The sequence below is a fragment of the Protopterus annectens genome, chromosome 1.part2, assembly GCF_019279795.1.
Source record: "Protopterus annectens isolate FY-2018-M chromosome 1.part2, PAN1.0, whole genome shotgun sequence".
NCBI classification, from domain to species: domain Eukaryota; kingdom Metazoa; phylum Chordata; order Ceratodontiformes; family Protopteridae; genus Protopterus; species Protopterus annectens.
This window is the reverse complement of record NC_056727.1, coordinates 708,131,997-708,159,688: the sequence shown is the minus strand read 5'-3', so window position 1 is coordinate 708,159,688 and position 27,692 is coordinate 708,131,997. Positions and strand designations below refer to the sequence as shown.

The 27,692-nt window shown below is 42.0% G+C and overlaps 1 protein-coding gene across 1 annotated transcript in view; it reads left to right on the top strand.

The window, feature by feature from the left end:
- The window catches only part of SPAST (spastin), a 2,490,626-nt gene extending 2,466,997 nt beyond the window's left edge, over positions 1-23,629 (top strand). Inside the window, exon 16 of the mRNA XM_044058595.1 lies at positions 19,747-23,629. Coding sequence (XP_043914530.1) covers positions 19,747-19,869 — 123 coding nt within the window. The 3' untranslated portion in view covers positions 19,870-23,629. The remainder of the gene's footprint in view (positions 1-19,746) is intronic.
- Positions 23,630-27,692: the final 4,063 nt, after the last annotated feature.

Below are 27,692 nucleotides of genomic sequence, written 5' to 3'. Positions count from 1 at the left end.
GTGCGGTGGAAAGCAGCTTGCAAGTCGTTGGTTGGCGATTTTCGAACAGCGTTTTTGGTTGTTGTCTGTCCGAAGTTCTTACTTCTCTTCTCAAAGCTAAGTACCCCGTTGGGGAATCTTTTTCTTGTTCCTCCGATGTCAGAAAAAGTTAATAAATGTATTACGTGTGGGAAACAAATACCTCATAAAGATTTCCACTCTTACTGTCTACCTTGCTTAGGCCCTGACCACGACGTTTCTTGTTGTCGGTTCTGTGCCAGGTTTAATTCTCGTACTATCAAACGCAGGTACGACTGGGCTCTGAATTACTTTGGCAGACGCTTCAATTATAGAATGTCGTCAGATGCTACCGGAATTCAAAAGAAGCGCAAAGACAAGGACAGGCCTCCGAGGTCCAAACAGGACTTGTTGCAGCTGGAGCCAGCGTCCGGTTTGGCTGTCGTCAGTGAGGCGCTTTTGCAGCCCCTGTCGTCCGCCACTTCTGAACCGATGGCCGATACGGACTCCCATGGGGAGCCATCAAGGCCTTCTATTTTATCTGCTGCAGGACCTTCGGACGACGTCGCTCCCTCGGATGGGTCCGGAACCGCTGTGCAGGTACCGGCTTCTGAGGGGGTATTCAGGCCTACTCACATCACTATTTCAAAGGCAAAGGCAAAGACAAAGACTCCTGTTGAGTCCAAAGCTCCTGCTCATGCTACTTCTGAATCTACTCCCCGGACACAGAAGCAATTGTTAAGGATGGCTGAAGATTTGCTTACTATGATTAGGGGTTCTCACCCCCCCCCCCCCGAGAAAAGGCCTCGACAGGATGTTCCTATGGATTCCTCTGACCAGGCTTCTATATCTTCTGTCTCTTCCTCTGATCAGGAATATTCTTTTCCTCCTTATGAGGATTCGGATGCTGAGGACTCCTTGCCCTCTGCCTCTCCGCCTGAAGATTTTTCTTTTGGGGAAACCTTACATGAGATGAGGGAACATTTTCATTGGGAAGGTCAGGATTATTCTGCTTCCAAGAAGAGGCTTAGAGAATTCCTTCTTCTTCCTCAACATAGGCCTTTGGCTATCCCTCCTGTTCTTGACATTGTGGATTATGCTTTTTCCGAGGCTAATTTGAATCCTGACTCCATGCCCCCTGCTCCCTCTAAGCCTGATAGGTTTTAAAGGGTTCCTGAGTCTCATTTGTTCTTGTTTAAGAATCCTTCTGCAGATCCTGAAACTATATCTCAGGGCTCTAAGGCTGCTAAAGTTGCTACTTCCAAGAATCCTATTCCCTCTGAGAAGGATTCTCGTGCCTTAGACAGGTGGGGTAAAAAGGTATATACTTCTGCTACCCTCTCTGTTAGGGCTTTAAATTGCCAGTTTCATATGTTTAAGTATCAGCAATTTCTTTTGTCTGTTTTAAAGCAAAAGCTTGCCTCCCTTCCTGCATGTGCAGAAGATAAGGAACTACAGGATGTATTGCATGCAACTGAACAACTGAACAAACATAGCTTGCATTGTGGTTTTGATGCTTTGGATGCTTCTTGCAGGGCCGCAGCCTCTGGTACTGTTATCAGGAGACATGCTTGACTTCGTGAGCAAAGTTTACCTGAACAGGTTAAGGCTAAATTATTAGATGCCCCTGTTCAGCATGATGTTCTTTTTGGATCTAAGGCTGAGGAGGTTATTAAAAGATGGAAGAAAAGGCAAAATCTATGCAAACTGTGAAAGATTTCTTGCAAGTTCAGCCTCCTAGATTTTCCAGGAATTGGCCCTCCAAAAATTGGTCCTTTCCCACGTCTGACAGGCCTCAAAGGGGAAGATATAGACGCTCCAGAGGTCGTGGCCAAGCTCAGGCCTCCTACAGATCGAGACAATGGACTGCTTCTTCACCTAGAAGGGGAGAAGACAGATCCCAATCTCAAAGGAAGCAAATTCAATGACTCTCTCGGTTGGGCTACAGGACCTCTTTACCTGGATGCCCCTCTCTTTTTTACAGAAATTGGACTCATATTACCCAGGACAAATGGGTATTGGACGTGATTTTAAAAGGCTACAAATTCCACTTTCATACCTTACCAAGGGTTTTTGGTTGGCCAGATCTGCCAAAACATCAATGGTCAGAGGCCTTAAATCAAGTGGATGCTCTTCTGGCCATGAGAGCCATAGAGCCTGTTCCACTGTCAGAGATGGGAAAAGGTTTTTATTCAAGACTGTTTCTGGTTCCAAGAAAGCAAAGCTCATGGAGACCTATTCTGGACCTTTCTGTGTTAAACACCTTTTTGGAAATTCCAAAATTCAAGGTGCTTACTCTGCAGCAGCTGATTCCAATGCTCTCTCAGGACGCCTGGATGGTGATATTGGATCTAAAGGAAGCTTATTTACACATTCCCATCAGGCAGGAACGCAGGAAATTCCTTAGGTTCAAGGCAGGTTCGAGACACTTTCAATTCTTTGTACTGCCCTTTGGTTTATCTACTGCGCCCAGAGTCTTTACCAAGTGCCTGGCACCAGTAGTGGCTTATTGCAGACTCCAGGGGATTCAGATTTACCCCTATTTGGACGATTGCCTTATTCAGGCAGACAGCAAGGATCTTTTACTTCAACATCTGGATTTTGTTCGTCTTCTCCTCCTACTGGGATTTTCAGTGAACACAAAAAAGTCACATTTGATCCCTTCTCAACAAATGGTATTTCTGGGAGCCCTCTTAAATACAACCTTACAAAGGGCCTTCCTCACTACAGAAAAACAAATACAGCTGGCTTCAATTTTCAAGACTTTGGCAACTCTACCTCAGCTCACTGCAAGGAAATTCCTGCAGGCACTGGGCTACATGGCTTCCTGCATTCTGTTGATTCCAAATGCAAGGCTTCATATGAGAAAGCTTCAATGGTATCTGAAAAGTGTATGGTCGCAGCATTACCACGATCTGGACACTCTGATTCCTCTGATCCCCTGCCTCCAGAAGGAGTTCCTTTGGTGGTCCAGGGTGTGTGCGTTAAACGAAGGAAAGCCTTTCCGTCTTCCTCAACCTTCTCAAATCATAACCACGGACGCCTCAGATTATGCTTGGGGAGCACATTTTCTAGGCAATTGCCAGCAGGGAACCTGGACAAAGGATCATCTTCACTGGCACATCAATCTGAAGGAAATGTTGGCAGTTCAAAATGCTCTTCTAGCCTTCAAGAACCTTTTGCATCCAGGACCTCTTTTGATTTGCACAGACAACACCACAGTCATGTGGTACATAAACAAGCAGGGGGTTCTCATTCGTACCCCCTTTGCAGACTAGCTATGGCTTTATGGGACACAGCTCTAAATCTGAATCTACATCTCCAGGCCCAATTCATACCAGGAGAACAGAATCTCTTAACAGACAGCCTGAGCAGGAACATTTTAGATCCTCACGAATGGATGCTAGACACCAACTTATTCAACAAGATTACTGCAGTTTGGGGATGCCCCAGATAGATCTGTTTGCATCCCATCTCAATCATCAGCTGCCTCTTTTGCACCAGGTCATTCCACAAAACAGCTTGGAAAGTGGATGCCCTGTCCTTCAGCTGGAGAAACCTTTCGGGATATGCCTTCCCTCCTCTTCCTCTTCTTCCTCGGATTTTACTAAAGATAAAACAGGACAAGCCCAAGTTCCTCATCTTGATTGCTCCAAATTGGCCTCGATAGTTTTGGTATCCAACTTTAAAGCACCTGTTCTTGGAACCTCCTTGGATTCTCCCTCTGAACCCTTCTCTTCTGTCCCAGCATCAGGGTCAGTTGCTACATTCCAATCTCAAGACCCTTTGTCTGGCAGCTTGGCTCTTCAAAGGAATTTGATCTCTTCCAGTCTTCCCAAACAAGTTTTGGATGTTCTTTTGGAAGCTAGACGACCTAGCACTAGGAAATCCTATGCCTCTAAATGGAAGAGATTTTGCATTTGGATGCAGGACCGAGGCTTGGACCCTCTGGTACCTGATCTCTTTTCTATTTTGCTTTACCTTTCGGATCTTTTGTCAAATGGACTTTCCTTTTCCTCCATTAAGATTCATGCTTCTGCTATTTCTGCTCATTTCAATACTGATCCCCCTGTTTTTTCCCATCCTTTGGTGAGACAATTCTTGAGAGGGGCTAAGAATTTAAGGCCTCCCAGAACCCCTCCTGTTCCTGCTTGGGATCTTAATTATGTTTTAGAAAAACTTACTTTGCCTCCTTTTGAGCCTGCTGCATCTTCAGATATTAAGTTTTTATCTTGGAGGACAGTTCTTTTGTTAGCTTTGACTTCTGCCAGAAGGGTCTCAGAGTTGCAAGCTCTCATGGCTGTGGAACCATACCTTATTTTCCACCAGGACAGAGTATCCTTGAGGACCAATCCTACTTTCATGCCTAAGGTGATTTCGAAAGTGGCTTTGAATCAAACAGTTCACCTTCCTACCTTCTTTCCTAATCCTCAGAATAAAGTGGAAAGGATTTTGCATTCCTTGGACGTGCACAGACAGTTACGATTTTATTTGGACAAGACTAAAGAGTTCAGAAAATCTAACCAATTGTTTGTTTCTTTTGCCTCCAGTTCTCTTGGAAAGGCTATTTCCAAACAAACTATTTCCAAATGGATTTCTTATGGAATAAGATTTTGTTACACTCATCATGGGAAACAATTTCCAGGTACTGTGAGAAGTCATTCTACTAGAGCAGCTGCTACTTCTACAGCTTTTCTCAGGGGAGTTCCTACCAAGGATATCTTGGAAGCTGCCACTTGGAGTTCTGTGCATACTTTTTCTAAGCACTACAATCTCCCTTTGTATTCTAAGACCAGGGCAGGCTTTGCCTGTGCTGTTTTGCAGGGTCTTCTTGCTGCCCCTTCTGTTTAAACCTCCCCCCTTTTTTCACTGCTTTGGGATTCCACCCTACAGTTATGACTGCAACAGTGAAACACGATGAACATAGTACAGTTGTGTACACCTACCATAAATGTAGATGTTCGAGTGTCTTCACTGTTGCAGTCGGTGTTTCCCTCCCTCCTATCCCCTCTTTTTCTCTTTTTTGTGGTGTATTTGTGTTTCCTAGTGGGATTCATTTATGATTCATTAGGGACTTCTGACATCTAGGGCAAGAAAGGCTGGAGAAGATGGCGTCGGCTGAGGGCTATGTACCAGAGCATACTGACGTCAGGGTACTGGCTTATACAGCCGACGCCGGACCCAGACTTTGGGATTCTGGCCGACCTCGGGCTGCCTGCCGGCAGGAGCACCCTACAGTTATGACTGCAACAGTGAAGACACTCGAACATCTACATTTATGGTAGGTGTACACAACTGTACTTTCTGCAGGAGGCCAGGAAACCCACTACCAAAAAATCCTGTATGGCTAAATGGAAGAGATTTTGTCCATCTCGGGCATCACCAGTATCTTTTCTCAGTGGGGGGTACCCTTGGCTCTTTCTTACTTGTGTGAACTGCGCCATGCTGGCTTAGCATTTTCTTTTGTTAAAGCTCACTTGAGAGTAGTTTGTCTGCTCATGAACCCACCCTTGACCTCACATTTTGAGGTCAAATCAATTCCTAACAGGTGATGTTAAGTTGTCTATCTCGCTTTCATTCTTGCTGTTTGGGATCGGAGCCAATCCTCGGCTCCAACTCAGCCATCTTCAATAGCTCGAGAGCTGTTTACTGGCTCGAGGCTACCTCTTATCCCATGATTCCTAGCGACAGCTACCCAGATCTCATTTGCCGCTTCAACTGCGAGGTGTGTCGTTTTCTGGCTCAGGCTTGTAGATTTCAAATTTTTGTGTAAAAATATTCTCGTAGACCCTTTAAACTAATAGATTTGTTTTACTGTTCTTAGTTTTATTTTGTGCGTGTTGTTGAACTACTTCATTCTTCTTAGTTTCCCTTTTATTTAGAATTTGTTTAAGTTAGAGAGTTCTCCCCCCTCCCCCTCTCTCTAGGATAGCCGTTTAACTTAGAGGCTTTCCTTTCCTGTTTCTGCTATCTTTAAAAAACAAAAAAAAAGACAGAGATTGTATATTTTTATAGGTGCATCTTGTTTAGAATAGTACTTTTGTCTGTGTTTACCTTGTGGTACTTAGTTTTTTTGTAGTTGGGTCATGTCTAAGGAGGCTAAAGTATCTGGCTTTAAAAAGTGTGACTCATGCTGTCAGAAAATGTCTGACAGATGGGCACACTAGCTGCATTTATTGTTTGGGCGTTGTTCACCTGCAGGACTCTTGTTCTATTTGCCATGCCTTTAGTCCAAGAGTCCTGCAGGAGCGTAAGAACAAATTGATCCTTAGGGGTCTGTTAAAGCCTCAGAATTCACCAGCAAAGAGTTCTCAGCCAGTGAAATCCCCAAAATCCACTAAACCGTTGACTCCACCTTCGGAGCCAACTCCTGTACAGGATTTGTGGAGTATGTCGGTTCTAGCTGGCACTGACAAGACAACCCCTCCATCGGCTCCATTGGATGTTTCTGAGCCATCTCTGAGCCATAAGAGGCTGAGGTCTCCTTCATTAGAGTCAGTTCATTCGACTCCTCGGTCTCCATTATTGCAAAATGAATGTAGCCACCATTCATCACACTCCTCTCAATCCTCAAGCTGTCAGATCATGATGTGGAGAGAGTAGTAAGTAGGTTGCTTAAATCACAGGCACTAGAAAAATTATTGTCCAGCCCTCCTCGACAGGTATCTGCTCCATCCACCTCCCTTTCTGTTCCTCCTCCGACTCCATTGAGTTCGGAGCCGGAGTTCATTGGGGTTCGAGTAGTGGAACCGTCGGCTCCGATCATCTCTCCTTTGGTTCTGACTTCAGCTCCGATTATCTCGATAGTTCTTTCGATCGAGGAATCTGGATGCCAGGGCTCCCTCGTCTGCTCCAAGGGGGCAAGTGGCATCGGACCCTTGTCCGACCCCATTCTCCCTCTCGGAGCATTGGCGCAGGTGAGCTCGGCTCCATCATCGGCCTCGGAGCCGTCTCCCTCGGCGCAGAGAGAGATTTCTATTGCTTCGGAACCGGAGCTTTCTTTGAGGTCATGCGAAGTGTGCTGTCCCCTGAAACAGTTCCACTACTAGCCCCACCAGCTCTGACCCTTGTTAGTGTCTGTGCCAACCTCTGCTCCTCCTCCAGACCCCAAGCGTAGGGAACCGATGCCCCAGGACACCCCATTGGGTGTTTCCTCTTCTTCTGAGGCCTCCCCTGATCACTCAGAGGAGCCCCCTCAGAAGAAGAAGTGCAAGAAAGAAGCACATTGACTCCCCCGAGTCTGTCACTTCTGATACAGACTTAGATGAATCGGAAGGATCCATGGGATCCCCCTCTGAAGATGTTTCCTTTTTGGACATCCTGGAAATGCTTAGGCAGAGGGGAAACTGGAATCCCCTAGCCCCTACCAAGGATGAGTCTGTATTCCTGGACGCTTTCGGTTCCCGACCTTCCACCTCCTGGGTTTCTCCTCCTTTTGACCCACTTATGTCTGTAGTGGTCCAAAAGGCTTGGTCAGCTCCGGACACAGTGGAACCAACTCCGAGGAGACCTGGTAAATTTATTACAGCCCTCCAGGCTAAGCAATTCCTTTCTAAAGGTGTGCCCGTTGATGCCATGGTGGTAGCAGCAGCCACCAAAAAAAGAGTTAGCAGAGACCTCTTCATCTGTTCATCCCCCTAACAAGGAATGTAGGACAATGGACAGGTAAGGAAAGCGAATGTTTGCTTCAGCGACCTTCTCTATGAGGTCCCTGAACTGTCATTTTACTCGCCTTCAAAGGGGTCTCCTTAAAGAGCTTGGAGATACCCTTCAAGATCCTACAGCTGAGTGAGTACAAGCCAAAGTAGCTTCCCAGCTAGCGACTCTTAATTCTGTAGTTAACTCCTCCATGAGGCTCATTTCCTATGTGGCCGATGGAGTGAGTAGTGCTGCGGGCACGGGTGTGGCCCTCAGGAGGCATGCTTGGATGCGGCTGTGTCACATTGTGGAACCCTTTCTAGCATCCTTCACCAATACTCCCTTTGATGGCTCTTTTCTCTTTGGGCCACAGGTGAAAGACACATTGAGTAGGTGTGAGCAAGAAGGCAAGACTCTTTCTGCCATGGGAGTCCGTTGTTCCACTCCCTCTAGACCTTACCCCAAGGGTCAGAAGAGTTGGGAAGATGTGGTTCCGCAAATCTCAGGGAGCCTTGCCTGACACAACTAGTGATTTTTCCTCCAGAGGCAGAGGGGGAAACAACAATATTAGATGCCACCCTCATGGCAGAGGGGGCTGCAGAACCAGGGCAACAGAGAATCCTTCTCTGAGAAGCCCTTCCAGCATCCCTGAAGGGTTGCCCGGCTGCTCACTTCTGGAGGCAGTCGGGGGAAGACTTTCGCTATACCCCAAAAGCCTGGCAAAATTTAACAAGAGACAGATGGATACTGTCCATTATATCCGGAGGTTACAAAATTCCCTTCCATCAATCCCCCTTACAGTCAAAGAAGGCCCTTCCAGATGTTCCACCCAATCTGAAGGAGCAAGCAGTAATAGACGTTTCAAAACTGCTAGAAAAAAGAGCCATTCAGGAAGTCTCCGCAGACCAGCACGGATCCGGAACTTACTCATGGTTCTTTTTGGTACCAAAAAAGACAGGACTGGAGACCGATTCTGGATCTCATTAGACTAAACTAATTTGTACAAAGAACAAAGTTTCGGACGGTCACGCTACAGTCCATTCTACCCTTCCTGGGTCAGGACAATTGGATGTGTTCGATAGATCTTTAGGATGTGTGCTACCATATCAAGATGGACAGACGCTGCAGGAGATTTCTTTGCTTTCGGGTGGGGGCCAGTCATTACCAGTTCAGAGCTCTGCCCTTTGGTCTCACCACAGCCCTCAGGGTGTTCACCAAATGTATGGCAGTGGTCACGGCTCACCTGAGACATCAAGGATTCTAAGTGTTTCCATATCTAGATGACTGGATCCTCACTGCTACCACCAGGCATCAACTCTTACAAGCGCGGGATTATACAATCACATCTTGCACCCAACTAGGTATTAATAAATTTTGAAAAATCTGCCTTGTTGCCCAGTCAGTCTATCACTTACATAGGAGCAGAACTAAACACAAGGGAGATGTTCACAAGGTTACCACTGGGAAGCGTGTCCACAATTCGTCAACAAGTGCAAATCCTAATGCAGAGCAAAAGGATCCAAGTCAGGTATGTCCTTCAAACTCTGGGCTCCATGGCAGCTGACATTCTTCTACTCCTATTAGCGTGTTTCCACATGAGAATTCTTCAGTGGCTTCTTTTCACGCAGTGGTCTTTCCAGGCGCTACCCATGTCTCACATGATCCTGATCACGGAGGCATGCAAAAGGCACCTTTCTTAGTGGATGGTCTCCCCACTAGTGACTCAGGGCAGACCTTTCATACAGCCCCCTCCAGTAGCTACAGTGACTACAGACACCTCCCTGATAGGGTGGGGGGGGCATTATCTGGGCAGGACAGTCCAAGGCACTTGGCAACCTCACGAGTACCATCTGCACATAAATGTCCTAGAAATGAGAGCCGTGTGCCTAGCGTTGCAAGCCCTTCAAGACTCTCTTCCTTCCGGGACCATTGCAATTCAAACAGACATGTCAGTGGTGTGGTACATCAACAAGCAGGGCAGAACCAGATCCTACCCCCTGTGTCAAGAATCACTCAGACTTTGGCAATGGGCAATTTCCTCCCAACGTTTTCTGATTGCGAAGCACATCCCTGGGAGATCCAACGTCATAGCAGACAGGCTCAGCAGAGCTATCCTCATGCCTCACGAGTGGTCTCTGAATTAGGAAGTTGCGGATCTTATCTTCCGCAAATGGGGACAGCCTTCCTGCAATCTTTTCGCCACCCCTTTCAACAGCAAATGCAGCAACTACTTCTCCCTTCTGCTTCCAGGTCACATACCCAGAAATGCTCTTTTCCACGATTGGCCTCAGGGACTTCTTTATGCCTTTCCTCCATTTCCCCTGATACCGAAACTCTTACAGCAAGCAAAACCGTTGGGTTGCAAAATGATCCTCATTGCCCCCTACTGGCCTCGACAGATATGGTTCCCGTTCCTGCACCATTACCTTCTCGATCAGCCCTGGACTCTGGACCTGATTCCAGATGATCTGATTCATCAGTCAAGCGGGTTGCATCAGTCCTTCCAAACTCTCCAGCTCACAGCTTGGTTGCTCCACTTCCAACCTTAGCCAGGCTTCCCAGCATTTCCCCAGCAGTCCGCGAGATTATCGTTTCCTCTCATAAGTCTACAACGAGAAAAACGTATGCTAGCGAATGGAAACGTTTTTCTTGTTTGGCAGAGTCTAGGAATGTGGATCCCTTCTCAGCCCCAGTCCACGAAATTCTGGAACTCCTAGCACAACTTTTTCACTCCGGGGCCGCTTCCACTACGATTAGGGTAGAGTTAATGGCAATTTCTAATTTTCATATCGATTTGACAAATTCTAACATCATGTCTCATAAGCTTAAAGCTTTTTTGAGAGGAACATCTCTTCTTAGACCTCCAGTGAGAGATGCCCCTCCTCCTTGTGACCTTAATTTAGCCCTAAAATCTTTAATTCTGCCTCCTTTTGAACCAGCAGAATCCTGCTCCATCAAGTTTCTGTCTTGGAAGACTGTCTTTCTGGTTGCCATCACTTCAGCTAGGCGTGTCTCAGAACTTCAAGTACTATGTGTTCATCCTCCCTACTTGGTGTTTCACAAGGACAGAGTTGCTCTGAGGACTAATCCTTCATTTCTTCCTAAAGTCTGCTCAAAAATAATTTAAATCAATGTATAGATCTCCCTATGTTCTTCCCTAATCATAGCAACAAGGCAGAGTATAAGCTTCACCAATTGGGCATTTATAGACAATTGTGTTTTTACCTACATAGAACTAAAGAAATAAGAAAGTCAGACCAATTATTCCTTTCTTATGCCTTAAACAAGCAAGGTCTCCCAGTTTCCAAGGTGACCTTATCCAGATGGTCGTCCCACACTATTACTTTTATTTACCAGTTACGGAATAAAGAGTTGCCAACTAAACCGAAAGGTCGTTCTACTAGGGCATTAACCACCTCCGTAGCTTTTCAGTCTAGGTTGCCCATAGATTCCATCTGTGCAGCTGCCACATGGGCAAACCCTCATACCTTTATTTCTCATTACAAGGTGGATATGGTCTCCCGGAGCAGAGCTGACTTTGGTTCCACTTTTCTGAAGAGTCTGTTCCACTGAGCCACCCAGGATGTTAGGTGCTAGGGACGCTGACCCAAACAGCAAGAATGAAGGTGAGATAGACAACTTAACATTAAGAAGTTATGTACCTACCATAACGTTCCATGTTAGTGCCTTCTTTGTTCTGTCCCTCTCTCCGTCCCCCCCGTCCTAGTGGATCCAGAGGAGTCCTCCTTCACTGGCTGAGTATTCTTTATTGTTACTCTTCTGCCTAGGTCTTGCTAACCTATTCTAGATTTTAGGATGCATGGAACAACCAGTTTTTTGTTAACTGGTTACTCTCATATGTCTGGGATTAGCTATTTCATACGAAATCTGGGTAGCTGTTGCTAGGCATTATGGGATTAAGGGGTAGCCTCAAGCCAGTAAACAGCTCTCGAGCTATTGAGGATGGCTGAGTCGGAGCCGAGGATTGGCTCTGATCCCAAACAGCAAGAAAGAAGGCGAGATGAAGACAACTAACAATGGAACGTTATGGTAGGTACATAACTTCTTATTCTTCGTATCAAGCCCCAAGAAAATCTGTTCCTCTCTCTTGGGACCTTAATTTTTCCCTTGAAAAACTGACTGTGGCTCCTTTTGAGCCCACTGCTGCTCCTTTGCAGCACTGCACCTAGAAGACTTTTGCTGGTTTCTCTTACTTCAGCCAAGAGAGTTTCTGAACTTCAAGCTGTAATGGCGATTCCTTCCTTCTGGTTTTTTATAGGGACAGGATGTCTGTCTACTAATCTTTTATGCCCAAAGTGGTCAGTGAATTTTCTTTCAGTTAGTCTATCCCTGTTCCTTCCTTTTTTCCTTCTCCACAATATGCTAGGGAGAAGGTTCTTCACATCTTGGATCTACATAGACTGCTCTCTGAGCAACTTTGTTTTTCATATCAGGATATAGGATTTAGCAGTTTCTAAGTAAACCATCTCCTCCTGTATTTCTAAGGCCATTTCTTTTTTTTGTTCTTTTGATTGGCAAACCACTCTGTGTTCAGTTTGAGCTCATTCTACAAGTGCAGTAGCCTCCTTTTGTGCTTTCTTTAAAGGTTTGGATAGTAGGTCCATACTTGAAGCTGCAACTTGGTGTGTCCACACCTTTACTAGACGTTATAAGCTGGATGTCCTTTTCAGAGCCAGGGCAGGATATGCCAAAACTATCCGTCATGGGTTTGTGGAGGGCTCCTCTGTGCCTTCTTACTCCCATTCTTTACAGTAGCTTTGGTAATCTCCGATGTTATGAGTACTGCAACAGTGATAAGGAAGGACATACAGTTGTGTAGAATCTTACCATAGCAGTAGATGTCCTTCCTTATCACTGTTAAAGTGTTCAGTCCCTCCCTCCCACTTTTCCCTCTCTTCCCCCACTGTTGGAAACACTTTTCTGGCTGAGGGGTCCTTGGTTTTCTTCTCTTTCCTGTGGATGAGTTTGTTCCCCTTTCTCCTGGGACACTTCAGTTTTTAGTATGGAGTGTGCTTGCATCATCTTTATGCTCTGTACCTGGGTAGGGAACATTTGCCTAACTACAACACTAGGAGGATGTAAAGGCTTTCGTATACTGGATGGATGTTGGGCTGTTCTTAGCAGGAGATTCCACATGAATACTCCCAACAGTGAAAAGAACATGCACTGTTATGGTGAGATTTTGCATAACTGTACATGTGTTGTCAATCTTGCTTTTATGCTCACTTGATGGGGTTTGATCTATCTCTGCCTTTACAAAAGGTCGAGGACTTCAGCAAAGCTCGTGGGCACCATTCCCTACCCATAATGCATTTCCCCAACTTCTTCAAATCTCATTTGCCGTGCTGTGAGAAGGATGATCTAACAAGCTCTGGGCTAAGTTATTTGATTTCTTTTTGTCATTGCTTACCTCTTTCCGTTTTTCTGTATTGCAAGTAATATTTTGCTAGCATTTACTTAAAGTTCTTCACTTGTTAGTACCTTCCCTCTTTGTGTTAGTTTTTCCTTGTTAGTTTTCCCCTTGCCGTTAGCGTCCATTTTAAGTTAGAGGGTGTCTAACTTATACCCGTGTAAGTTGGAGAATATTCTTTTACCTTTTCCTTACTGTTTTCTACTGGTAGTGTTGACAGTTATTACTTCCTGTTCCTTTCCTGTTACTTTCCATTTAGTTAGAGGGCAGTTAACCAAGACCATTTAAGTTAGAGGACTTGACGCCCCTCTTCCCTTGTGGTTACTATTTAAAAAAAAAAAATTCTTCTTCTATATCTTTAACTAGTTAAGCTGCTTGCTTCTGTTTGTTAGCCAGAATGTCCAAGAAAGAAAGTAAGCCCTTGGGATTTAAAAAAAATATGAGAAGTGTAGCAAAAAGATGCCCCTCATTGATTTTTGTGTATACTGTTTAGGGCCTCTTCATTTGCAGGAGTCCTGTTCCATATGCCACACCTTTAACCAGAGGGCACTTATGGAATGGAAGAATTGATTTCGAAGGAGTTATTGAAAACCTGATTTTCTGAGGCTATTTCTGTTGATTCCTCCACTCCAAAGATGGACAAGTCAGAGATAGTGGGAAAATGTTCTTCATCGGCTCCAAGATCTTTGTCAGAGCTGAAAGCCAAACTACCGAAAGAGTCTGCTCAGACAGCACCTACGGAGCAGACATCAACCTCCAGAGCAGGGATATCTTCGGAGCAGACAGAATGTTCGGCTCTGAAAACATCTATTGATCCTTCGGCTCTGAAAGACCAGTTACCTGACAAGTACCATTATCGGAGCCAATCTCCATCCTTGGAGCCAATTTACTTCTCTGCTCCCTTCACCATTCTTAGCCAGATCCAGATCCCCAGCAGTGTCTACTAGGTCAACTAAGAGCCTCTCAAATGAAGATGTGGATAGGGTGGTGCAAAGGCTTCTCAAGACACCTGTTTTTACAAAGCTTTTTTATCCGAGCCCAAAGGAGTCAGGTCAGTCTCATCTTCCCCATTCAGCGCCTACTCCTCCTTCGATCTGACCTTTGGTTTCAGAGCCGGAAGACTCCGATATCCAGCTGGTGTCTGTATCGGGTCTAGGGCACGTTGGTTCCTTGGCTCCGATGTCTTCCCTGCAAGTCTCCATCCAGTCTGAACAGGAGCCGATACTCGCCGGTTCCGTCCTCGGAGCCGGCTCAATCTCCTCTGATCCGACTCTGTCTCTCGGGGCTTTGGCTCAGATGGATTTGTCTCCCATCTGTTCTTTGGAGCTTCTGTCTCCTGCTCTGCAGGCTCCTTCGGCCCTGACATCCCTTTTGTCGGGTCCGAGGAGATCCTTGGAGCAGGCGCTGAGTGCATTCAAAGTTATGAGGAAGGTGATGACTGCTTCCAAGTCTCAGGCCCAGTCCTTCTCTGAGCTTCCTCCTTTGTCTGCTCAGGTGCCTTTACCTCCTTCAAAAAAACTCCAGCTATTCTACTTAGAGGCGATCTCTGCTTGACTTAAAAAAAAAAAAAAAAAAATGTCTGACCCAGCTCTGTTAGAAATGCTACATCTAAAGAAATCCCAATCCCTTCGCTGGTAGAATTCATGACTATTGTTTTGGAGAACAATGTTATATTTTTGAAGGAGAAATATACAGACTAAGGGAGTAGCTATGGGGGCACATGCTGCCCCCGTGTATGTTAACTTGGTATTATTGGAGTGGGAGGATGAATATATTTTTCAGAGCCAGTACAAGATTATCTTCTCAGATATGTACGTTTCCTGGACGATATTTTTGTTCTTTGGAGAGGTACTAGCGAAGAAATCGAGGAATTTGTAGGATATCTAAATCTTACTAGTACTTAAAATTTACACATTCCTGTAATAGTCAAGAGTTAGCTTACTTAAATACATTTATCTCTCACACTGACAAAGGCTTTAAATCTAGAATATATAGGAAAAGCACCTTTAGTAATTCTTGTTTAGAATGCACGGTCATCCTTGGAAACGAAGAAGAGTATACTGAAAGGGCAGCGCATAAGAGCAGCTTGGATGACCTCTGATATGAGAAGATTCAGAAGTGAGATTGCCAATATTGGCTGAATGTTTAAGGACAGAGGATACCCCATTTCTATGATTAATGATGTTTCTCAATATGTTATGAGCGAATGGGGCAAACAATATAAACCAGTGTTAGGAGCAGAATTGGCAAGTAATAAAAGTAAGAAAGGAAACAATAGTTTTAGTAGAGCATTAATATTAGAATATAATCCAACATCAGAAATAGTAAAAAAATATAGTTACTCAAAATTGGGCTCACTTAAAAGGTGATGCCAAGGTTTGTAGAATCTTGGGGCATAAGCGTAACTTTGTATATAAAACTGCCCCAAATTTGAAAAATACATTTGAATGTAATAGAGGTATACAAGCACAAGGAAGAACCAATGAAGGTACTAGCAAATGTGGCAGGTGCAGTCAGTGCTTTGCTATCATAGAAGACAACTATATTATTCTTGAGAATGTTAACAAAACAAAGATATATTTTAAGAAAGGGAACTGTAATACTTAGCAGGTGATGTACTTAGCTAAGTGTAACACCTGTGCTGCATTCCATATAGGGAAAACCTATAGAGATTTTAAAAACAGGATATATGAACATCTTTACAATATAAGGAGAAAGGACAAAAGTAGTGCAGCTAATCATACTTGTTCTGCTTTCAGGTTTGGAATTGTGGAAATAGTTATATCACAGCCCGTGGGGGGGGGGGGGTGGAATATAAAAGCTATTTTGAGAGAGAGAGAGGTGAGATGCAGTTGCTGTTAAATGCAACTTGTGCCCCCGGTATTAATGATATTAGTAGTACACCTTGCTGGAATTAAGACAGTGGTAGATATAATAAGTACATATGTGTTATTGTCATAAATGTCATGTATTATATATAGGTTACGTTTCAGCTTGTCATTTGAACATTTTATAGTACATTCATCACAAAAATACATGTTTAACACATAAATCCATGTTCTTTGCTATCAGGTTTTTAATATTTCCTATGAATAACAACAGTTATTCATATTTATTTGTGTTTTAAATATGCAGTTTTTGAACTGGAACTCACAAGGTGGTTTGTTACTGTTGCTTTAAGCTAATGAAGTAGTTGCTGTTAATTAATGAACTCATTGGCTTGAAAGTGGTATAAATATTAGTGGAGATTTTTTTTTATTGATTTTGATTAAGGCTATGGTGCAGTAGATGAAAGCGCTAAATCTTATGGAGTTCTTCATGTGAATAAGACTGTTCGTTTTTTAATTTACATTGAGTGGACTGCTGTGGCTTGTAAGGGATAACACTGACTGTTTTGGTGTAGTTAGTACATTACTTCTTTTTTTCCCTGTCTACAACTACAGAGTCCCACCTCCCCTGAACATGTCCAAACCATGTTCATGACTGGTTAGATTGAGGGTTTTTTTTTAGTATGCAAATATTCCTCTTCTGTGTGCATTCATTCCAGCCTTAGAGAGGGATGCCCAAAGGGCATTGCTGACTTATCCTGCCTGTGTGGCAAATTTCACCACACCCTCCACTCTAATAACTGTACCACCTAAAATGGGCATAATCATCCTCCCCACGCATGCTGTTAAGCACCCAAGCCACTGATCTAATTTGGTTTGCCTGGGCTTGTATTCCTCTGTGCCATTGGTAGAGGTGGGGTAGAAATCTGATTATTCTTTAGCTTGCAAGAGGTAGCACCACACATTTCCATGACATTTTATTTCTCCTGTGTGGCTATGAAGTACGTTATGCCCCAGTGTTCTCAGTGTGTCATTTTTAACCAAAGGACCATAAAAAATAAGGCAGAATCTCTCCAGGGTCATTTTTGCTGAAGACGTGTCTTAGTCTGTTGTATAATTTGCCAGTTCTTCTGAATTCTTGCAGAAGAAAAAGAAGCCTTTAGAAAAATGCCTAAAGGAGAAGAGAATCCAGGAGGCTAGCAGCGCTGTCTGTATTACAGCCCCCTCAGGCATAAAGACATCCATGACAGAGGCACCTTTGCAGGCCCTGTGTCTGGTATCTTTCTGATGAATGCCCCTGGCAGAGCCCCAGAGGAGCCCAGCATGCCTTCAGTTGCTAGCATGTCCTAGCACGATGAAACCGTTTTGCTATTGGTCAGTCTTAGGACCTTCCTGTTAGTATCAGGATCACACACCTACATTAGTGTTGGCACATGAGGGAGCCATCCCCAACCTGTTTGTACAGCAGGAACTTGAAGGAAACTTGTTAACTTCCTATGTATCATGGCATCCAAAGTGGACTGCACTCCCAAGCAAAGTCCGAAGACCCTAAAGCCAAAATGGTTGGCAATGAATCTGGGTAGAGTGGGTCTTCCCTCCTCAATCCCCCCCCCCAACTACCTCACAAGATCTCTGTAAGTTGGCTCAAGACTTAATGGATTTCCTAAAAAGGAAGCGGACATACCCATGACGAAGATGCAGTGTTGGGAAGATATTTGCTAAAAGAAAATGGGAACTTTCTCCCTGGAGGGACTCTGATGCTTTCCAGTCAGAGGTGAAAGATTTGCATTGTTATCCAAGCGTCTCTCTCATATCTGTAATCTGACAATGACCGTTTGCAGCCTCACCATCTCAGGATGTCTCGTGGAGATGCCCGTCACTGGATAAAGAAGACCTTGAAATGGGGAGCTAAGGAGTTTTTTTTCCATCAGGCACAGATCAGATGCAAACAATTCTGAGCCTGCCAGAGCAGGACATTCCTTTAGCTATTCCTTCTGGAGTGATGCATTTTACATTCTCTCTTTACAACTTGCCTCCCAGTGTACTGCTTTGAGGAAGTTATACTGCTTTTATTGGGTACATGACTCACACAAGCACCCATATAGGAACCCAGTTGCTGATCCAGCAATGATGCCCGTAGATTCCATCAAGGGAAGAAATGCAACTGCATCTAGGAATCCCATTCCCAATGACAAGGAAAGTAGGTTATGTTGCCATTTAGAGAGAGAGACCTACACCTCTGCTACTGTGACTGTAAAGGGCCCTTGACTGCGGAATCTCTACTTGGCCAGTTGACACAGAATCTAGAGGGGATTGAAGACAAGGGCCTAAAAAATTATATTGCTCATTTATGCAGCCTTATTGCCTAGGTTGCCAGGCACTCTAAAACATCTGGGTATACCAGAATTGATGCATCCTTCAGGACAGCTACTTAGTGTCTGTGGTTAGGGGGCATGCTTGTCTGAGAACACAACCCTACCAGCGCACATAAAAGTAGGCATCAGACCAAGCCCTTTAACGCCACATTGGTTAAGGAGTTTGTTTGCCCCTCCCCCCAAGCGGAGAAAGTGTTTATGAAGGAAAAAGTGGAAACTATGTAGTTAAGACATTTTTCATACTCCAGCTCCATGATGTGTCTGAAATTACCCAAGTAAAAGCTGGCCTTTCAATCATAAGCAAGAGAAGACAAAGCGTGTGAAGAATAGGAAGGGTCTGTGTATGTTTTCTTTCTGTGTGTCTGAATGTAGTCGTAATAGTTTATTCAGAGTGTAGTTACAGTGGGGAAAGAAATTACAGAAAGGTACCAAATCCTAAACAAGGTGGGAAATGAGTCTGTGAAGCTGGCCGAAAAAACCCGATTAGTGGGTGTTTATTGTGAAGCCTTTTTTTGGGTGTGGTTGGTTTAAGCCAGTCCAGGGCAACAGCACATATTTCCAGCATGCTGTTAAGGCCAAGCTTCCAGTAGTGAGTTGTTTTAGTGATTTGTTTGTGGGCACATTTTATTCTACTTGGTACCAGTAGTGTGGACTTTGAGACCATACCCTCCAGGTGGCTGCCAGATTATGGAGGTTATTGGAGCAGATCCAAAGGTCATAGCCACTGTCCACCATCACAGTTGGTACAGCTGAAGTTGTACCTCTTTGAAACCTTTAACATGATGTGAGCCAAATGTGTTGCTCCTCAAATCTCAACAGTTAATCCCACCTTTCTCTTTTCCTTTATTCCACTTTTCCCATCGCATTATGTATTGTGCTAGTGATGATATAGGCTCCCTGTTTCACTCTTCCCAAAAGTATTATTTAAGGCTGCTTTTGCCTTTTAGAGATTTGTTCCATTTAAATTCCTTTCAGTTCTTTTGCATGTCAGGAATGTTAGTCAGTAAAGCCTCATGAGGTGTGGACATAGTAATATTTCTGCATTTTATTTTTAAGTACCTAATACAGTATTTGACAGTGAAATTTGAGCTTGTGGTGCTATAAATAAAGCAATTTATCTCATTGCATGCTACTGAAACAGTTGCTTTAGTCGTGACTTAGGACAATTTATCTAAATGCCTTCTGTAACAAAACAAATTAATTTTCATGGCCGTTTCTTGGTTTACACATCACTGAAAATGTATATTTACATGTCACTGATAAATTAAGACCATAAAGGGGTATCAGATTACTAAGCCTGTGTTTCTTATTCTGGTGGCTCAGGTTAGACATTTGTGTAATTGATAAACATCCCATAGCATGATTAATATCTAAACAGTATCTCTATTTCCTCAACAGAGTTCAAAACACAGCAGAAGTAATTATTTGTGTAGTTTTGTAGTAAATGTTTTTCTAAAAGTTTAACATTTTTTAACAGATAAGAAGTATTAAGATGTCAGATTTTTTGGAGTCCATGAAGAAGATAAGACGTTCTGTGAGCCCACAAACCCTAGATGTTTACATTCGTTGGAATAAAGAATATGGTGATACTACAGTTTAAAGCCTGAAACAGTGTCTGAGGAGAACAGCCGCTCACTACACTGCAGTTGTTGCCTTCATCAGAGACAAATCCACACTTGGTATGCATTTTAAACATAAAAAAATACCTTTGGATATACTTTCACCCCTCCACCCCCAACACTCAGACGTGTTTTAGTGTACTAATATATCACATTAGTGTTGCATAAAGAAGGCAAGGGGTATAAATGTTGTTTGTAAGGCCCTTTTTCTGGGGGGGGGGGGCCCTCCCTTCCATGCCGCTAGGTGCCAGTTATAATGACGCAATCTCTACCCTACTGGCAAATATGTCATAATTGGGCGACTGTTTGCTGTTTCCTGCATGAGGGCGAATGTTGAGCTCCTCTGATTTTAAAACTTACTATATAAAGTCTAAAGGTATTCTTTAACTTCTAAAATGTATACTATTTGTAAATGTATGTGTTGAAGGCAAATCCTACCATATGTGAATCACAGCTGCCCTCATCATATCTGATAACATCCTGTTTACACTTTGAGTGGGACATAAAGAAGTTGAGTTGCTCCAACATTGAACCACCCAAGTCAAGTTACTGCTTCGTTTAGTAACATTGTACCTGAATGTTAACCATGATGCATGTCCAAACTTAATGCTTGTACATTTAAAAATGTTGGGTTGGTGGGGGCAAACAAGGGAAAATTTACAAAGATGCAGTGTGCAAGTAGATGCTTAAAAGCCTTAAAGTTTGTAGCCCTCCTTTGGGACATTCCAGGTGGACAACAGTTGTATCTAAGCTTAGTTCAGGTGATCTAATGACATACACTGTACTTTGAACATGTCATTTCATTTGTAAGCTTCCATTAACAGTGATGTGTAATTGACTGTTCTGAGATGAGCTGTGCCTTAAGATAATTCTGATGTATCATGATGTCATGATTGCTGAATTTACTATATGCATCTGTTTTTTTGTATTGCCTTCCACAGAGAGCATTTTTCTAAGTTGTGGTTGGATAAAACCAAATTTAAGTACCATTATTTCACAGTTGTGTGTCTGTCATGCTGGCACTAACCAAAAAGAAACACTGGGGGTTTGTTTTCTAATATGAAACAGCGGGTCTGTTTTATTGTGAGTTTTTCTTTTTAGTTTACAGGAAACATTGAATAAAGTTAGTTTACAGTAATTTACGTAATTAATTTGTCAAACAGTGTAGTGTCGAAGAGGTGCAACCTGTAAGCCTTAGTTATAAAGATTTTTTTTTTTTGCAGTTTTTTTCATGGTGCTCTTTGAATTAATAAATTTCTTGCCAGCTCCCAAGGGGAATAGGTTTTATATAATGAACCATGCAGGCTGTAAGTGACATGGCTTTTAAAAATGATATTGGCTGTCAGTCTGAGATGGTCCGTTTGTCACAAAATGTTGCAGTTAATATGCTTTTTGTTATCAGCATTTACTGCAGCCAAGTACAGTGTAGTCTAAATCTAAGGCTTAGTCTACAGCTTTCTTAGTTTTTGTCCAACTTGCTGTCAAATATGACACCTTGGTTGAAAGAATGTATAAGAACTGTCTGCCGTGGTCTGCGAGAAACTCATCACATGTACTTAATGTGGACAATGACTTTCATAACGGAAGATTTTTACCTCGTTACTCACAATTGTTTTTGTAAATTGTGTAATATATGTGTATATACGTGTGTTTTTTAACAAAATGTAATGGGGTCAGAACCAAATTTTATGAGTTAACCAAGCCTTGACTGTACATTAATGTTTATACAGCTTGTTCCTTATTACCATTAGGCTGTGGTTAAATATAAATTTGCTTTCTGCAATTGCCATCAGAATGACGGATGGCATGTTTAGGTATATTTTCTCTACAGCACAACTGATGAACTATTTCTGTCCAGTGGATAGCCTAGTACAGAAATGTAAACCATATTTTTTTAACTAAGTCTCCAGGACTTTTTAAGTGCACTGTCTTTCTCAAGCCAGTGATATGTTGACATAGGGGAATGTATTGTATTTCCCCTTATACAGTAATTTTGAACATTTATACACACTGAAGCATTTAAAACTTATTTTGACAAGGTTTTCATGATTTCTCAAAGTCAGCATTGTGTACCAGTATAGGAGTTCACATTTTCTATCAAACCATTGGATCCCAGTGTGGATCTTTTTGTACTTATCCTTTTGTGGTAAATATTTTTTCTGATGAAAAATAACTAGGAAGTGGAAGAATGATAAGTTTCTCATTTTAGTAGAGGGCATGCAAGGCATTTGTAAGAATACCTTAGTGTTTTATAACTAAAACTATCTGGTTATATTAGATGTAATTAAGTTTGCCAGAAAGTAATTCTCTCTCTAAATGTGTATATACTGGTATGTGTATTACATGTATACATCCCACTTAGGGCTGATTGTGAAAACTACAGTCTCTTGTGAATGAAAACTGCTTTTTCCTTTACTTTAATGTGAAAACTAGTTTGTTTCCCTTTTTCTTTTTTTTTTTTTTTTTACCCAAGTACTGCACTTTTAGACCATACAGTGTGCTTTGTGGTTATAACATGCTGTTAGGAAAATGTAAAAAGCATTCTGACACTGAAGACAAACTGGAAAACAAGCTACACACACACACACATATATATATATATATATATATATAACAGCTGAAAGCTACGGAAAAGTGCTGCTATAGCCTCACTTCAGTAAGTCAGCTGGTTATGTCTGTATATAAAGATCAGTTATAAAAGTATGTGTTGTACATGATTACAACTGTTTTATCTCGACTCTTACTGGAAGCACAAACTTCTCTTGGTGGAATGTGACTGCACAGACTTTTATAAAAAGGGCTTTCAAGTTAGAGGATGCTTTGGAAGTTGTGTGTAATGAAGTCTCAGGCATATTCAGTATGTTTGCATTGTTGTGTGTAATTATCTTAGATGGCATTACTGTTTAACCAGTCATTTTTAAAGCTCTCTGGAATTCACCATAGTAATGCACAAAGATACCACATTCTTATTATATTAGTTTTTTGGTCACAGTATGTAGAATTCACAATTTTAAATGTGATTATTTTGTGTATATTTGACAAAGTAGATGAATGTAGTAATCTGAATGAAGTAAATAGAAGGCTTCCAAAAGCCATTTGTCTAACGGTATTAACATACTAAGACTATGGTTTTAGTCATGTTCCTGGCTATACATTTTTATTCCTCTCAGTCTTTTAAGACCATTGAGGGGAAAGTGAATGAAACAAAATATTTGATTTAAATGTTACTCTCTTGAAGTTTGATCTGCTTTGAAAGACCCGTTTTAAAAGCATGTTAGATATTCATCTGATGTGCGTACATGTCATTAAAGTGCTTAACGTCTTACTAGATTTTTGGCTTTCCATAATGTAACACATTTTCCATTGTCATTCAGTGCACTGATGCATTCTGCACTTAAATTAAAACTGATAAGTAACTGAATATTTAAAACTGAAATAAAGGAAATTGAAAATGGTGTCTGTTTATTATTGAGTTGGTCATGTTTGTTTTATTACGTCATAATAAAGATTTTTGACATAGTTGACATTTTTGTGGAGGCTGCACCAAGGTATGTGTGCTTCCCCCCCAAACATCTGTTAACTCTAAAATGTGCCATTGCCATGAAACTGTAATTATGTCCTTTGAAAGGACATCAGTTGTTGCATTTCTCATTGTGACAGAAATTAAATGCAGGAGTCATACTGTCCTTTTAATAACTTGCATTAAAGGAGAAAATTAATAAAATCATTTTGTTTTAATTATGTTTCGATCTATGCGTTTAATGACTTAAACAAATTGCTTACGTATTGTTTCATATAAATAGTTTGATGGTTAAGGGTAAAGTAGAATATACAAAACTTCTTATGTCAGAATTTAGTGAGGATTGTGGTAGATTTCATAGGCTTGAATGTATGGTCATCTTCTTCTACTGTTTGAATAAATTTAAGGGATCAATGCACTGTTTACCTTCAAGAGGCTAGGGTATGGTCTACAAAAACACAGTCTGTTTTTTGGCAGCTGTTGATGCACTACTTAATAGTTTCAGCAAGTCCTTTAAGCAGCATGTAATAGCTTTGTCTTTCCTTCTTATGAAGCGTAGTGGACTCCAAGGGCAGTAAAACAAAAAAAAAGAAGTTATGAGCTGAGAATTGTCAGTGGTCATGATATATTTGGTCTTACCAGGCAGTTTTAAGCTTTGGAAGATTAGTGACAGGTGTATGTCAAAAACTGTTTCTGATGCTCTAGAACTGAATTCAGAAGCAAAGATGTGAAGTGTTTGCTAGGTAGAATAAGAAAAAGCATAGTTAGAAGGATGATTAGCTAGGTTGAGGAAAACAAAGCATTAGTTACACAGTTTTGCTTATTCCTCTTTCTGCAGGTTATGCTAACATTTACGATATTCTAACTCTAACACTAGTGAATGGCGTCTGTGTGCACATCTAGAAATAAACCGAGATTGGATAGGAAGACCTCAGTGTTTCATGTGGTAACACAAACTCATCAGCTTTATATGCAGCCTGACATTAAGAGGAAAGCAAAATGGAACGTTACCATTTCTGTAGGAGGTGGTATATTCCTGCTCTGTGTCCTCTGCTATACCTCTCCCAGTCACTGTCAACCTTAATCTGCACCTGTGAGCAAATGCATATTTGAAGGATTAGTTATGACACTGAAGATGTATTTCAGTAAGCAAGTCATGGGTTCTGACCATAAGTTGCATTGCAGCATATTAAGTGCAGATGCTTGAAGTAAGAAAAGGATAACCACAAAGTATTTTTTAGTTATGGCCGAGCACTACCTATACTCAACCAGAAGAAATGGCAAACCTGCTGGCAGATAAATTCAGCACAAATTTCACTGCCTAATCATCCCTGGTCACTCGCCATGACATAGCCCTTACTATTCCTTTGCCTGTTACCACAAAAGAACAGGTTGTCACTACACACCCTAAATCTAGAAATACAGCATCAGTGGGCCCTGATGGAATTCCAAGGTGTCTATTAAATAGCTTGAAACATGACCAAGCAGACCCACTGTGATCACGGTTTAACTACAGTCACCAGACAGGTTTTGTCTCCGAGTGGAGGACAGCAACAGTTAACCCTCTGCACAAGGTGGGGGCAATCAACGTACCTAGGAAACTTATCAACCCATAAATCTGACTAACCTGTCGAAAGGATAATCATAGATCTGATTAACAACGAGATAGGAAATGTCCAGACTCTAGACCCAACCAGTTTCAGCTTTGTCAAAGGCTGGTCCTGCTTGCTTAGTCTGGTGGACTTTGAGAAGGTCACCAAGGCCATGGAGTGACAGTAAGACAGTGCATACTGCCTACCTTGACCTAGCCAAGGCATTTAACACAATACTGCACTCTGGAATTATAGATAAACTCACAAAATTGGGCATAAGCCTCTACTTCACCAGCTGGATAGCCAAATGGTTCATGGGTAGGACACATGTTAGGGTGGGGGAGTACATATCCAGCAAGAGGCCAATGTGATATGAATGCGATACGAAAGGCTTTTACTGTGAGTGAATGAGAGATTGACTTCTGCCTCAGTATAGAGAACTGAGTGAAATGGGTTAATTCAGTTATTCTTTATTTTTCTATGAAACAGAACTATTTTAAAACATGTTTATCATCTAGTCTATGTGACTAAAGACACTTGTGTATTACATTATTTTATATTTCTAGCAGTTTGATAAGACACCTGTTAGTGTACGTGACTAAAAGACACCGGTTTATTAGAATGTTTCACATTTCTAGAAGTCTTACAAACACAAGGTGCAGGGTTTGAGTCTCACAAGGGATAATTGGCTAGGCTTAAAATGGCTTGCAAGCACAGTTAGCTTAGTACTAACCTATGAACTTGTTTGTTGCATTCTTTTATATTTTTCTCAAGTGAAATTAGTCATAGGAGTTGTCAGGCTTGACTGAACTTTCTGGAATGGATGGCCAACATCTCTGGTCTCTTCTGGAAAGTCTTTGTTGATCCTTAAAGGTTAAGTTCCCAGGAAAACTGGTAAACAGCTAAGGAATAAAACCCGGGTCTCTGTCGGTTGGTATAAGCCTTACCTGTGGAGTGGACGCACTGCCCAAGACTCTCCCAATTAGAATCTCCTACCTGACCGCAATGGGGTTTCCTGGTCGAAGTGTGGGCTAGGATGAAGTCTCTTAATTATCAGTCATGTATTAACTTTTTTCTTTCCCTTTTACTCTTTTTAATGTTAATGCTTGCCTGACATAGAAGTATAGCTGGTTTGATATTAATATTAATGCTTGCCCGATATAGAAGTGTAAGACTGTATTGTCTAATAAAGCTTTGTTCATTGTAGTGAAAATTCTTTGTGTTGATCATTGCTTTCCTGCTAAGAAATTGTTTAGGGGATACATTTTCTTGGTGTAGTCAGCAGGATTTGAAATGTTTGAGAGAGAGAAATTGAGAAGCGTGTTTAAAAAGATGCAGTGCTAGAAGCTGTAGTCACATGTTTGCAAAAAAGTTTCCCTAGAAAAAGGGAAAGAGTTAAGAGCGATATGCAGAATGGGGCTGGATCCTGCTGTCTGCATACCGGACGTGACATCAAGAAAAAGTTTGTAAAAATTGTCATTATAAACAATTAGAAAAACAAATTAATGATTTACAAAATAAACTAGTAATGGTACAGTGTCAAAATAAGTTACTAGTGGATAAGCTGGATACATATCAGCAAGTAGCTGAAAAGGCTGTTGCAGGAGTGGCACAGTACAAATATATAAAAAGAAGAGGTAAAATTAACAAGAAAAAAGCGCATATGAGTATTGCTAAGGCTGGGGTAGATTGGGACCCAGACCACTGACATGGAGATAATTAATTTCCGTCAGATTCATCAGGTCATCTTGATTCCGATGAAGATGAGAATACTCTAATGTCTCAGTTAAACCAATACTTAAGAGAAAATTGCATCTTGTACCTGGTAAGCCTAACAGTCAGCTGATGAATGCCTTGGAAGACTACACTCAAGAGATAGGAGACATAATGGATAGATTTAAGCAGAGACCATGGGAAACCGTGATATCAAAGGCAGTTAGGTTAAATGAAGCTGGGGTTGGTAGCATTAACCCAGATTGCCATGATTCTCAAAAATTCTGCCTTTTAAGTTCCGATCCAGCAATAAAAGAGCACCTTAGAGAAACCAGTAATGATAATATGACAACTCTGCTGCAGCTCGTAGTAGAAGGATATAATGAGAAATGCTCTACTGAAGCAGAATAGACTGCTAATGATAAACCCTGGTGTACGTTAAGGGATGCAATTCAGAGAATAAAAGAATAAATGAAAACTGCTGTCTTTATAGGGTAGGCAAATGCACTGATGCAATGCACACTTAATGTATCCATGTGAAATAAGATCCTTAAACTTGCTCCATCATCATACAAATGTGTAATGATGACACTATTGATTAATCAAACTGGTAACCCTATTTCAGAGGTAATTGAATTTATTAGACAGGAGAATTAGGAGATTGAGGGCCCCGAGGCAGTGGGCAAAGTAAGAGAGAGAGATTAGACAAGAAGGGCTGACAGAAACCATTAATAATCAAGTCTCCTGAAAAGGCATGTTTATTGCTCTATTACAAGACTGGGTCAAGAAAGAGCAAATTGATGGAATTGACACAACAGGTTTGTGGGAAATGTATAAAAAAAGAGGGTTAAACAACAGGAATAAGAATGTTGGAAAAACAGGAAATGCAGGTGTCGGGGAAAAGATGAAGGTGATGCAAATTTAGGTACCTCAGTGACTTCTTCACCCCTACCTTTATCACAGTTGTAACCTGTTTTAT